The 14856-nt window shown below is 45.3% G+C and overlaps 1 protein-coding gene across 2 annotated transcripts in view; it reads right to left on the bottom strand.

Moving 5' to 3' along the window:
- The window catches only part of Adcy2 (adenylate cyclase 2), a 378086-nt gene that overhangs the window by 13650 nt on the left and 349580 nt on the right, over positions 1 to 14856 (bottom strand). For both annotated transcript variants that reach the window (XM_042261355.2, XM_006993012.4), the window contains 2 exons: positions 10576 to 10722; positions 8419 to 8526 (listed from right to left, as the gene is read on the bottom strand). In XM_042261355.2, the coding sequence (XP_042117289.2) occupies positions 8419 to 8526; positions 10576 to 10722 (255 nt within the window). The remainder of the gene's footprint in view (positions 1 to 8418; positions 8527 to 10575; positions 10723 to 14856) is intronic.

The following is a 14856-nucleotide window of genomic DNA, read 5'->3' as shown; positions in this document are numbered from 1 at the left end:
TATTGAGCATCATAGCCCCCAGAGGGAGGACCATGACAAGAGGGTCATTTGACGAATCAGCACAGCAGTTCAACTTGGCAAAATGGAGAGGTGCCTCCTCAGTAAAGCAGGCTCTGACCTGGGTGAAGCATGATCCTGATTAGTCTTATCAACAGAAACCCAGAGTCAGATACCCAGGGTGAAAGAAAGGTCAGAGAAGCAGAGCAGCAGCCACCAGAGACTTCTTACCTCTACAACTTCTCAGACCGGATGTGGGGGGAAAGCCTGTCTCAACCAGCCTTATATTCCTGTCTCCACCTCCCTAGTGCTGAGATTAAAGGCCTGCACCACCACCGCCTGGCTTTGTTTCTCTTTTAGACTGGTTCAATCTTGTGTAGCTCAGGATGGCCTTGAACTCCTGATCTTCCTGCTTCCTCCTCCCTAGTGCTGGGATTAAAGGTGTGTGCCACCACTGCCTGGCCTCTATGGTTAACTAGTGGCTAGCTCCGCCCTCTGATCTTCAGGCAAGCTTTGTTTGTCAGAACACAAACAAAATATCATAAACACCTGGGCTCTGTTGATTGGGCTGAAGGACCCCTTGTTCTGGGGCTTCCTGGGCACCACACAGTGTTTCAATTCTGCCTCCACCCATTGATGCTTATGGCATTCTCTACCTCTAGTTGAAATGACCAAAAAAACTGTCTCTGGATATTGGTAAATGTCTCCTGGGGGAAGGGGTGGTGGGCCAGAGAGAGGATTATTCTAAGTTGAGAATAACGGTAGTCAATGTTATAAATGTGAATGGACAAGAGGGTTTAAGTTTCCCATTAAGAAAGATTTCAGTTCCTCAGCTGAAAATTATTCTAGAAAAACACACAAATGAAACAATACTATCACCATTGTCTTAGTTGGGGTAACTATTGCTGTGATGAAACACCATGGCCATAGCAAATTGGGGAGGAAAGGGTTTATTTGGCTTATATTTCAACATCACCATTCATCATTGAAGGAAATCAGGACAGAAACTCAACCAGGCCAGGAACCTGGAGGCAGGAGCTGACGCAGAGACCGTGGAGAAGTGCTACTTATGGGCTTGTTCAGCATGCTTTTCATAGCACCCAGGACCACCAGCCCAGAAATGGCACCAGCCATAGTGGCCTGGGCCCTTCCCCCATTAGTCACTATTTAAGAAATGTCTTACAGCCAAAACCTACGGAGGCATTTTCTCGATTGCTCCCTCCTGTCTGTGCCAAGTTGATACAAAGCCAGCCAGAACAACCATAAATCCTTATAAACAATTCTGAAAGAATAATCACAGTGTCAATTAGACCCAAGAAATAGCTTGTCAGTTAACTTGGTGACAATGTAGTGTTTTTCTTCCTCCTTCTCCTCCTCCTCATTATCCTCATCTCCATCCTCCTCATCATCTGTGTATGATGTGCATGTAGGAGAATGTGTGGAGAACTTAATGGAGTTGGTCCTTTCCTTCCACGTTTATACAAATTCTGGGGATTGAACCCATGTGGCCAGGCTTGCAGAAGGACTTTCACCCAATGAACTACGTCACCAGCCCACGATGCTATTTTTTAAGTACAGGGAGATTTTGTAGCAAAGATTGCTAATACATTTTGTCTCCATGGCTCACGAGGAACTAGGGGTCAAAGCTTGTGTTGTGAGGTAAACACACTTTGCCTTTTAACAGGACAACACATCATGGACTCCACAAGCAAGATCTCCAGTGGCAAAATTAAAGCTGTCTACTGAGGAGGACATAGTTTTTTGTTTTTTGTTTTTTTTTTTTTTTTTTTTTTTAAGAAATGGATTGTGTTCTCCTGAATCAAGGAAAAGACACATCCTTCATCCCCACATCCATCCCTTCATATATGCTTATGCACTGGGGAAAGCTGGAGGTTTTAAGCGACCCCAGTAGTAAGGCAAGTTGAGCTCTGGAAGTAGGGTTCAAACCCAATATCAACAGCTCATGTGGGCTCATCGAAACCGAGAAAAAAATGTATGTAGTCTGGAGAAAGAAATCAATTCTTTTTGAAAGCTCTTGATAACTGAGCCCTTGATACATACTTGATGGCAGGATGAAGCAGCCATTTCTCCTATGACTCCAATAATTTCTGTCAGATGCCTCCAGATACTGAACTAGCTTCCCAATGCCTAGCTACCCAGAGAAGACACATTTGGTTTCTGGAGCACATATTTTAAGCTGGATGTTTTGGAAACGTCACTGACAAGGGACACTGAAAAACCATGCCTACTGAGATTTTAAATATGCAAGTGACTTAAAATGACCTTCCTCCCCCTTCCCCATCAGTCACTTGCTGTGTAACTATGTTCTATGTTTGGAGACTTCTGGTGATCGGAGTCCAACTTCCTTGGTTTTGCAGGGACTCAGGATGTTACCTAAGGAGAAATTGCTCTCTAATGGTGTTCTCAGGAAGTCTGACCCTACCTCTCAGTGTTCTGCAGTGACATATACCTACCTCTCCAGTGAGCAGAGAGTGTTGTGTGCTGTTACCCCAGCTTTTGCAGAAGATGCTCTGTGAATACCGTCTGAGTCAGACCAAAGCAGACTCAACTCCAGGTTCTCCAGTCACCGGATATGTAATTTCTGGGTGAGTCACTTAACTTCTCTGAGCTTTGATTTTTCTCACTTATAAAGTAAGACAAAAACCTAAGCATCTCAAAGGGTTTCAGTTAAGATGAAACAGCTGTCTAATTGGACACATGACAGATTGGAAATCATGCCTCGTACTGGGAGCTCAGCCAACTATCGATGGCTAGTGATGTCATGGATCTTAGGGGACAACTTATGACCATAACATCACTAGACCAGAAAAATTCCTAACTGCATTACAGTCATCCTTATATCCATGGCTATGCGTGGCTGTCACCTCTCATCAAAGGAACTTCTCTTTGTAGTAGAGATCATCACAGAAAACCACAACTGATCAAAATACAGAAAAGAGCTGACCCTGTGGTGCCCAGTCCAGTGGATGCATCTACCACACAACGCCCGCATGGAAGACTCAGGGACCATCGAAGAAGATGGGAAGGAAATACTGTGGCCAAGAAACCACTTGGAGGTTGTACTTCCTAGAAATGACAGGGAGGCTTTGACCATGATACCTCGACAATATGGCTGCCTCAATGAGACCTGAACAATGACATCACCCAAGACATGTGAATGTGGGAGGGGAAATCTCATGGGGCCTCCCCCTAAACAAGGAAATACAGGCAACCGATGACTTCTGAGAGGAGGAATTAGTCCCCCGCAGGATGAGGACCCTAACTGGTTCTCCAATATGAGTGGTCAGCACTGAAATCATATGCATGCAAGCAACACTAAACAGACTCAGCAGGTTATATTTAAAAATTTATGTGTATGTGTGTGTGTATGTGTGTGTGTATATATATGTGTGTGTGTGTGTGTGTGTGTGTGTGTGTGTGTAACAGTAATAATTAAAGAAAAACATGGCCATAAATTTGAGAGGGTGTAAGTGGATAATATGGGGAGGAATGGAGAGGGAGAGGGAAGGGAGAAATCATGTTATATTTTAATTAAAATAATTTAAAAAGGAAGCGAAAGGATATACGCACTGATACAGGTGATACACTCAGCATGCATCCCTGGAGTTTAGTTAGGGTTTGTCTAGTTTCCTTAGTGATAGTGGAGAGGAGCCCATCACCTCACCTGAGGAGAGCAACACCAAGGAGGGATCTGTAGAGGTGTTACCTTTCCAACATGGTGACAAATACTTGGGACAAACAATGTGATGGTCAGTTATAACTGTCAACTTGACACAATCTAGAGTCAGGAAGGGAGTCTCCATGGGGGTTGTCCAGATTAGGTTGGCCTAAAGGGAACTGTCTTGGTTATCAGGAAAACCTGCCCACTGTGGGGGGCGTCATTCCCTGGGAAGGGCATTCTGGACTGTACAAGAGTGGAGAAAGCGCGAGGAATGTTAGCATGCATGTATGAATTCACTGCTCTCTGCTGTTGACTGTGGGTGCAATGTGACCACCTTGACTGAGACCACAGTGATGGTCTGCAACCTGGAAATGTGAGCAGGGAGTGTTGAGCTATTCCTAATTATGAATCAAAGCTGGAGGCATCGTTCATTACAACAGGAGGTCACAGGCATGAGGTTAAATGAGTTTTCTTCCTTGTGCATTGTCTTTAAGTTCCTGGTAGAATTGGTGGGGGAAGAGAGTAAAATTGGTCAAGTAATTGCCACCAGTGATAATACTGAGGGTCAGTGACTAAGGATAAAGTGGGGCCTGCAGAGCCAGTCAGAGGCAGAGCAAGGGAGGCTGTACTGAGCAGCAGAGGGCCACATGGGAGAACAAAGTACTTCTGCTCCTGCTGTTCACTGTCATCGGAAACGACAAGGGGTGGGAACGATCACTCTTCAGCGAAATGGTCTTTAAAAGGGCAACGCTGCAAGTCAAGAAAATCACCCCTGAACTGCCAGCTGGCTACTGCAGGTTGAGGTGTTAAAGTCAGGGAAAGGAGTCAACATGGCTTGCAAGGATGGGGCTTGGAGGGGTCTGAGGTCACGAGGGTAAAACTAAGGGCCGTGGAGATGAGCCAGCTCCCGATCTGAACACCCTGAGAGACTCTGTCCGGGGACATTGGGTCATCAGGGCACGAGTCACGGAACGATGGAGCTGGCTGAAATTCAAGCCTGTTCTTCCTAGTGTTTGCTCTCTTGACAAACCGCCTGCTTCTCTTGAAAAACTACAACCAGCTCTTAAAGGTGATGCAATCTTCTGGTCACATTGTCTTAGTGCTTAAAATTAGAATTCGTCATTCCATTTTAAAAACACAAACAAAGCCGAGCAGAGGCTGGTACTAAAGCCTGGCCCGGCTGAGTGCTGACAGGCCTCTTTACATGTAATTGGTGGGTAGATAAGGACGTAGTTCTGCAAATAGACAATGCCAAGCCAATTTTAAATAAAAGCCACATTCCAAATGGCCACAATTTAGGTAATTTTGCTTCTTTTTGGATTTAAGAAAATCCAATTAATTCTTGAAAAAGTCTACATATTTTGCAAATTGAATGTTTGGCTGTGAAAACTAAATATTTGGTCACATAAATATATTTTGTTTGTAACTTTAGAAACAGTATTAAGCACATTTTAGAGCATAGCATTCATTTTTTTAGAAAAAACTAACATTAGTATTTACTTTATCAAGAATGCCATATTTTACCTCACAAAATGCAATAAAGTCTGCTTTTCAGAAAGCCATCCTTGTATGGCCTGCTGAGATTGAAATTTATAATCACAAATGGCTGTTATTGGGTAGAAACTCCCTATATGGATAGGATGGCATATAATATTTCATTTTTTGCTGTAAGAGCTCTTATCTCAGTTCTACCAGAGAGGACAGTGGCATCATTATGGGAAACAGAGTCGGCACTACCATTATTAGCCCTTTTATTGCCCATGAAGACTATGGAGTCTATGAAATATTTTGAATAGTAAATGTCATCTTCCTAAGAGCCTTACGAAGAAAGGTTATCGGTGTATACACAAGGAGACAGATGCAGAAGGCCAGCTGTTTTCTGTGCACGATGAACTGGTAAACTACAGTGCTGTTCAGAAGGCAGACTCCAGATCAGGTACAAGAGGACGTGTTTAGGGATACAGTTCATGAAGGTAGAGGGACAGGGTTCTGAGCAGAGAGTGAGTGACCGAGGCTAGCAAGGAGCAGAGAGATGCCTGATGGCGCTCACACTTAGATGTGAACACAGCAGGTGAGGAGCATCAGACGAGAACAGAAGAGGAGTGGAGGGTAGGGCAGAGTTAGGGGCAGCTGCATAGAATTCCAGACAGACAGACAGACAGGAGGCCCACAAGCCTTTTTTTGACACTGGTCTGCAACCTGCTCTATGTCTACTGTTCTCTTTACGAACCTGGTCAGGTCTGTGGCTGCTCTTTGCCTGTTTCTCTATCTGTGGAATGTTCCAGAGAGTTTATCATTTAATCTTTGGATTGTGACAGCCCTCACCAGATATCCAAAACCTCCGTTTTTGGATTTCTGGCCTCCATCTGTGGTGCTCAGTTGTGTCAGGCCATGAGGACCAAGACAGATGGGTTCTGACAGCGCTATGCCGGGCATCTTAGTGCCTGAGGCAAAGGAAGAACGCCTGTCCACACATTAGGATTTTCACATTACGTTTAGTAGCTAAGGTTTTCCAGGTCATTAAAGGCATTGACAAAGTCTGTTTGTTTCTATTAAAACAGAAAGTCAAAACTTACAATGAGTTCTGCTTTAGTTATAAATGACATACTTACATTTAAGCAATGCTACATTTTAAAACCCCTACTTTACATTTTTCACTTCAACACATTACTGTTATGTGGGAAGATACACACTATTAAAAATTCGCAAGACCATGCACAGGGCAACACTGTTTCTTTTGCCTCAGGCTGTAAGCTGGCTTGGGAGGTTACCACGGAGAGTCCAAGGGTAGGCATTTATTCCGTTTCTTTTCCTGCTTCTCTTCCTTCTTTTCCCCGTTGATCAATTAGTACAGCCATTAGAATGATTCTCTGAAAGAAATCAACTGAAGTGGAGGACACAGGACCCACCCAGTCAGAACAATTTGAGAGTTATCTCTCGTGCTAGTGTGGTGGTTTGAATGAGAACAGCCCCTGCAAGTCATGTTTGAATGCACGGTCCCCAGTTGGAAATGTTTGAGAAGGATTAGGAATACGGCCTTGATGGAGTACACATGGGTGTTGGCTTTGAGGTTTCAAAGGCCCATGCCAGTCCAGTTGGTTTCTTTCTCTGCCTCATGCTTGCTGTTTCAACATGTAAGCTCTCAGCTCCTGCTCCAGCCCCAGGGCTGCTGGCCTGTAGCCATGCTCTCTGCCATGATGGTCCTGGACTTACCTTCTAAAGCTGTAAGCAAGCTCCTAGTTGAATGCTTTCTTTTATAAGAAAAGAAAGTGTCTATTCACAGCAACAGAAAAGCACTACAGCTGGTTAGTTTTGTTTTGTCAATGTGACTCTTCATCTGGGAAGAGGAACTCTCAATTAAGAAGATGCCTCCATCAGATTGGCCTGTAGACAAGCATGTGGGGGCATTTCCTTGACTGATGATTGATATGGGAAGATCCAGACCACTGTGGATGGTGTCATCCCTGAGCAGGTGGTCCCAGATGGTATAAGAAAGTGGGCAGGCGAAATAAACAAGTAAACAGAACTCCATTTTGGTCTGCGCATCAGCTACTGCCTCCCAGTTCCTGGATGAAGGGTTACAAACTTTAAGATGAGACAAGCCATTTCCTCCCTCAAGTTACTTTTAGTCATGGTGTTTCATCACAGCAACAGAAATCTTAGGATATGCCGGGCGGTGGTGGTGGCACACACCTTTAATCCCAGCACTCAGGAGGCAGAGGCAGGAGGATCTCAGTGAGTTCAAGGCCAGCCTGGGCTACAGAGTGAGTTCCAGGAAAGGCGTGAAGCTACACAGAGAAACCCTGTCTCGAAAAACAAAAACAAAAACAAACAAAAAAAGATTTACTGAAAAAAAAAAAGAAACCCGAGGATACCTCTTGAGTCAGAACCCCTCTTCCCATTCTTTACTCATGAATGTTAGACCGCCCCGATACTTCTGGAAGATTTGTTTGATCAGGGCCCAGGTTGTCTCTCAGTTCTTCCAATGGAGGTGGGGGTGGACTGGGAACGAGGGACTCAGCCCTTCATATCCCTGAATTCTCCTGCTCTCAGGAAACTGTGTTCTGGTGAGTCCTGTTCCTCTGTGCAACAGCCGCCAAGGAGCAATCTGCGTGTAAAACTATGCTGAGTGCTTCTCAGGATGACTACTCTCCAGATAAGGTGGGAATTTTCCTTAGTGATCCCTTCTAGTAACCAACAAGTTACACAAATATGCCTACATTAACACAGAAACAGAACACTGCAAGAGAGAAATCTCAACTCTTGGTTGACTGAAAATACTCAAAGGTCTAGGGGAAAACTTATTACTATTATTATGCTAAGGGAACATAGCAATAAAATAACTCCTAATGACATATTGCTATGCTCATAAGCTGAGAATTTCTTAACCCTTATCAGAGAAGCTTCTTTTGGTAGTAGATAGGAATTAACAAAGAGATCCAGAACTGGACAATGTGCAGAGTAAGAGACTTTGGAGGACTCAGCCTTAAACATGTCTATTTATCTGGTATCAATCAACTATTCATTGTTTCATATTTTCTTCATAATCAGAGTTTAGAGAACTCTAAGAAGTCTCCAGAACTCCTTTTTTTTTTTTTTTTATTCTCCCGGGACTATGAACAGTCAACTTTGTGTAATACACACAGTAGAGTTCTGGGTCCCTGCCTAGCTGTTCTGGTTGCTGGATGACTCCTGGACACAGTCATGAATCACTAGGTAGTTGACAAGTGTGTACCTACCTGGGCGTGCTCCTGGCTGGGTACAGCGCTCAGACCCGTGGCTGCCATGTATGTGCTACCGATGGTCTTGATCTTTTCAACACCACTGAACTTAGGCTTGGACAGCAGCTGCAGAGCAATGACAGCCATCGTTACTCAGCCAGGCGCGGACCTGAATCCCAGGCTCTACAGAGCCATTTTTGGATCCCAGGCCACAACAAAGGGCATGTCACCCTCCCACCTGAGCATGCTAGGAGCAGACATTTTATGCATTTCATAAACGGGTCACCTTGGAGGGGAAGGGAACACAATGATGTGCTTGTGATGCACACAGATTGCCTGTCAAACTTAGGGAAGGAACCAGCATAAATTATGATGCAAGAAACAGGCTGCAAATAAATCCCCAGCCCCACGTGTAAAGGGCACCAATACAACACTGATTCAGTGTATAAGGTCTTTCCTGCAGGGTCTGCAAGTTTTTGACAGCTGAGGACTTGAGTGAGGAGAATAAAGACCCCAATAAAGACCCCATCCTTCCACCAGCCCCAATCTAGTATTTCTGTCTCAGTACCAGTTACAGGCTTCTGCATTCACCTCATTCTGATACGATAGGAAGGATGAAGCTAGACAGAAACTGTGGGAAGCCTAGTGATGGGAGGAGACTCAGGAGGGCCTGTATCAGGAGGGCAGGCTGAAATGAACAGCATCCACCAAGGACCAGGGGCATTTTCTTGCTGTTGCTTAGTACTCTGCTATTCAGAGAATATCCTTCCAGGCTTAATGACAGAAAACTTAAAGTATGTGAGAAAATCCTTGTGTCACATACCCACATAGCTACTGTCACTCACTTGTCAACACTGGGAAGCCTGTATCTTGCTGCAGGCAAGCTGGAGCTAACATGCCACTGCCTTTCTCTATACACATGGTAGAAGAGCAGGAGTCTTTGATTGTCATGACTCCTCCATGGACATCCAGAGGGAACTCACAGTGGAGATGGGGTAGGATAAACACACAGGATCCAGAAGACATGAGCAACTGCACACCTCTGAAACCATCATACTATACAATATCCTCACGTATTTCAAAGCTTGATGATTCGGGATGAACACACACTCACAGAAGACAAATGTCTTCTATTTTGTATAATATTGATAAGAATAGTGTAGCTGCAGTGGCCTTGAAATCACAGGTGTGGGTTTTTCTTTCTTACCAGAAAATAGGACATATTATTCTCTAATAGACAGAATATTACAAGTTGAAAAATGATACCTATTTCTAAGCCTAAAATATATGCCATGTCCCCTCTGGAAAATGATATATTAACCACACATGTATTGCTTTGTCAACAATAAAGTATGCCATTCATATACAGCTCAATTTGGTGTCTGCCAGAGACCTTGAAATAGGAAATGATGCCAATAATCTACTGCAATAAATAGATTGATTATATTTTAATATATAAAGGGCTCGGTAAGTATTTTTCCTGGAGGGTAAGTCCTTCTAGAAAGTCTTACTAATGAATTAGATGCAGATTTTAGTAGCTGTCCCTTGCAGTTACATTAGCTTTACAATAAAATGTTTTTCTCCTCCAAAATATCCAGTGAGCACGGTACAGAATATGACCTGAGCTCAAACTACCAAGAGTTAGGTGGCCCGAAAAGCCTGTTAAAGAGTTGGAGACAGCCCTCGTTTCCACTGTTTGGAGTCCCACAAGAAGACCAAGCTACACAACTGTAACTAACATCTATGCAGATAACCTAGGTCAGTCCCATGGAGGCTCCATGGTTGTCAGTTCAGGCTCTGTGAGATCCGATGAGCCTAGGTTAGTTACTCCTCATACTGGGTCACCTTGTCCAACCTTAATACATGGGAGGTGCTTAGTCTTACTGCAATTTGATATGCCATGTTTTGTTGATACTCATGGGAGACCTGCCCTTTCCTAAACAGAAATGGAGGAGGAGTGGATTGGGGATGGGAACAGAGGGGGGTGGGGTGGGGAAGGACTGGGAGGAGAGGAGGGAAGAGAAACTAAAAAAAAAGAAAGAAAGTTAAAAAAAAATGAGTTAAGTGGAAGGGCAAGTCTGAAGGCATGTCACTGTCCTGAACTAATTTCAACAGTCTAGGAAGCCCACTGCGGGTGGAGACATCCCTGCTCTTCAGGTAAGTCCCAGCACTTACATCATCAAAGTCCGCAATGATCTCATTCAGGAGCCGAAGGCATTCCAGGCCTTCCTTGTTCACGTCTGATTCCGTGTAGAATTCCTTGAAGTCTGGGATGGAGGCAAACATGACACACACACAGTCGTAGGACTGGTGGTACAGCTCCTGGAAGAAGGACAGGCTGTGAGCATTCCCTGGCCTTCCCCACCCCACGGCCCTTCAGATGTGGAGATGGCGGTGTTCATGTGGAGCGGGACCCTCTCCTTGCCAGACACACAGGCAGCACCAGCAACACGAGGCTGCTTCCACTCAAGGCTATCCATCTGCTTTCATGGAACCCTCTCCATCCTTCCTGAAAGATGCTATTGGTACACATGCCATATTGACCTTCAGTAACCCAAGTTCTGGGCCTTCTACAGCTGCCATTGAGACAGATACACGTTCCATTGGCCACCAGCTATTAGTAGGAGTCCTTGAGTGAAACCTGTCCTTTCTACTTCAGACCGATGTAATCTACCAGAGGCTGAGTTAGACAACACGCCCTTCAGCCAACTGAAGGAAAGTAAGGTCCATTCCTCCAAGAACAATACTGTATTAAAATAGTGTGTTATGGCCTCATCCTTTGGATGTAAGTCTGTTTTTTTCCTTTTTATTGGGCCCTGCAAAGAAGATAAAACTATTCAAGTGATTCCTTCAATTGCACCAGAAAGAATGAAGCCCCTCAGGCCACTTATTCCCACGGTATGAGATCCCAGATGCATCTAGCTGAAATATCCTTTCACTTCAAGCAGAGAGAGTCCAGTCCTTTGTATAATGACAGTAAAGCTGCAGCATCCCGACTGACAGTTTCAAGTCCTTTCCATCGTTCCCCATTGCAGAGTGATACCTTCCCGTCCAATGGTTTCCGAAAGGAAGGGCTCTGGGTGGCTTCCTCCCAAGTGTGGAGAACCTGTCTGCAGCACAGGCCGAACAGCCTGGTACCACTGGGTTTACAGTACAGCACGGGAGAGGCTCACTTGGCCAGGACGTGTGAGGAGCGTCCAGTTAAACCAGATAGACAGCCTCTGAGTGGGAACAGCACTCCCCTTGTGCCTGAGTTGGGGGAGAGAGTGCCACTCTCCGTGAACGTTGCCAGTGAGCTCTGCTCCCACAGCAGCGAGGCCAAGCCTCCGGCAGGGTGCACACTTGAATCGCACTGTAACTCCAGGTTTAGGTACCTCTCACAGGGACTATTTTGTATCCAGAGTAGCCTCATCATAAACACTCCAGGGCATGGCAACGCAAAGGAAGGTCACAACAGCTTCAAGGAAAATCAGATTCATGCCAAGATCCTATTCCCAGGACCTTTCATTTTGTAGTGCACTCAGCTGCTGTCTTCAAATCTGTGAATGCTGTAAGAACAATAGCATCAAGGATCTCTTTCTTGTCTTCACTCAGTGTGGTTGAGTTGGCGTGCGGTGCGGATCTCTTTGCAAAGCTGTTTTCTGAACTAAACTTCATATCCTTTGTAGACAACAGGAGACTGCCAAGGCCAGGTTCCAGTAACGCTCGCTACTGCTTGGGAGTCAGGGCACCAGGGAAGGGATAACAGAAAGGAGCCCGTTTTGATTAATACCATTTAATACAAGTCATAAAAGATGCACGGATTCTCTGCTTAAGGCTGAGGGTACATTCAGCAACACTAGGAGCCATTGTATGTACATTGCACCCTCTGCTGACATTGGCAGCAGTCAGTGGTCCTGGGAATGAAGAATAGGTGGGCTAGCAGCCATCACACACTGAGCGCCCATCTCATGATAGGATGTACTCGTCTACAAACACAGTATCTTCATTAATACACATGACTGCAATCTTATGAAGCCTGTGCTATTGCTTTCTTCCTACAGGTAAGGAAACTGAGGTACAGAGCAATTGCATCATCAGTTGTCCAAAGCTGAAATATCAACTCAGGTTGACCTTGGGGCCTACCCTCATTAAGGTTTAAGTGATACTTTATGTACAGTCTGCCAGACGACTACGGGCTGGCTATGTTCTCTGCAGTCAGGCACCTGCCACTGTGGATCCTGTGACTTCATTCTTCTCTCTTCCCCTGGAGTCTTGAAGATGTTTGGGAGTGGGACTAGATGGAACGTTGGTTGTTTTGACTGCCCGTCATCTCTTGTGGTGGCTGTCAGATAGGCATGCGTAAGAAAACAGGCCATGAGGCTTCTCAGAAGGTGAGTGTCTGGGCCTCCTCACTGACCAAATGAGCTTCATCCTTAAGGATGGGTTCTGAGCATCCACATCACTTTGGAAAGCTCCAGGGATGTGCTGCTGTGTGACTCTGATGGACAGCTGAGCTCAGGAGTAAGAGGGACCTCGGAAGAGTTGAGGGACCCAATGAGGCTTTCAGCTGGCTTGGCAGACGAGTTAGGACCAATCACTGCATTTGTGGCAGACCACACAAGCTAGTCGACCCCACGGACCACATACTGTTCACCCTCTCCGCTGAAAAAGTAGTCATCTGGAATCTTTAGAGAAATGCTCAGGGTAAGCTAGGACCACTGTACTTGTAACCAAGGAAACTCCAGTACTTTCCAGATTCTTTGTCACTGATGAAACCTGCAGGCTTGAAAGTATATTCTGAATTTATGGACAGCCCTCAACCTTGGGATTGAGTATAGAGCCAGAGAAGACCACATTCTGACCAGTGGGTAGCCTAAGTTTGGGCATACTCTAGAGGATCTGGGGACTGGATGGAGACATGCAGGTAACCCTTGAGAAGATTCTGTGGTTCCACTGGGAATTAGTGACTCATACAACTACCAACCTCTCACCAAACTCAGATGCATACACGTGATGGCATTGTTGAACAAATGTGAAGAATGAAAGAGTCATCACCAAGACATCACTTCTGTGTCCACTGCCCCTGTTTATTTGTAAATGTACCAAGTTCTCCCCCTGTGCTGAACAAAAGCCTGGGGTAATTCCAAGGGTTTTCTTATCAGCCGGGGTAATACAAAGTCCTTTCATCAATAATTAAAATACCCAGTCCAATTAGTAATCAAACCCCGGACCTGCTGACTGTGTGTGTGGTGAGGAAGGGGATACAGCAGGACTTCACTCACTCTACCTGGTACTTCTTTGACAAGCGTTAGTCTTCTAGCCATGTTCTTTCCCAAACCACCCAGGATGGAGAGCCAGGGGAGGGCAGGTGGTTGGTGTCCAGGTCAACTTTGCTGCATTACCCACCGACTGCGTTACCCTCCCTGGGCAGTGGCACCTGGCTTTTCTCCCGTGGATGTTTTTGAGGGTTTATTGATGACTCCTTCCTGCATGCCCTTCACTGGACACTTACTGTCCCCTGTGGTGAACACTATGCACGGACTGGTTGCCATCATTCTCTTAGTCTTGTGCCCTCAGCCTATTCTTCCTGGTTCTATGGTGGAGTCTGTTTATCTATCGAGGGAATTTTGTGAAACAGGGTCTAGAACAAACCCTTGTCAGTGCTCATCCTTGGTCCCCGAGAAACATCTAGCCTCTTTACTTTCCAAAATCCTGGCTGTCTAGTTATCGTCTGAATCTCCCAGCCCCGTGGGCCTGGACACCCAGTCATACCTTCTTGGCATTTTCGAATGTCAGGACTTATTATCTCTATCTTGAGTTTCAGGACTTTCCCAGGACTACTCAGAGCTCTAACTCAGTTAGTACTAGGCTATAGGTGATGGGAGGGGCCCACGATGCCCCCTAGAATGAGCCTCATTTTTACAACGTTCTCTCCTCTTCTGGTGTCTGGTCTCCTAGTCACTTCTATACAGGCTAAAACCTATAACTGGGCTTCAAGGAGAGCCTTCCCAGGCTCTGCCCACTTTTTAGTGCTTTCTTCGGAATACAAGAGCTAATGTCTGTAGTGTCACAACCCAAGAGTCACTTTAATGCCCTGTTCCACAAACATGCACACACATACGAACTCATACACGCACTGTAGAGAAATGGCCAGGTTTCAGCAGTTAGGGGCAAAGATAAAAACCAACCAAATCTATCCTTCCCCCAAGGGACTGAGGATTGGAGAACATAAAAATAACCGTGATGGAGGCTGCTTATACTCAGGAATGGCGATGCTTGGGGCATCTCACCAGGCTGGAAGGAGTTTGGTGTGTTCCAGAAAGTATCCGGAGTTATGTTGGTATTATCTCTTCCTGATCTAAGCTACTTTACCAGGACTTCTGGTCTTGCCCATTACTCTACTGACGTGTGTATAGATTGTTTATCACCATGATCTTAAACTGTCAGGTAATGACTAATTTGTTAGGGGCTCAT

The sequence above is a fragment of the Peromyscus maniculatus genome, chromosome 15, assembly GCF_049852395.1.
Source record: "Peromyscus maniculatus bairdii isolate BWxNUB_F1_BW_parent chromosome 15, HU_Pman_BW_mat_3.1, whole genome shotgun sequence".
NCBI classification, from domain to species: domain Eukaryota; kingdom Metazoa; phylum Chordata; class Mammalia; order Rodentia; family Cricetidae; genus Peromyscus; species Peromyscus maniculatus.
The sequence above is the reverse complement of the archived record's forward strand: the minus strand, read 5'-3'. Positions and strand labels throughout refer to the sequence as shown.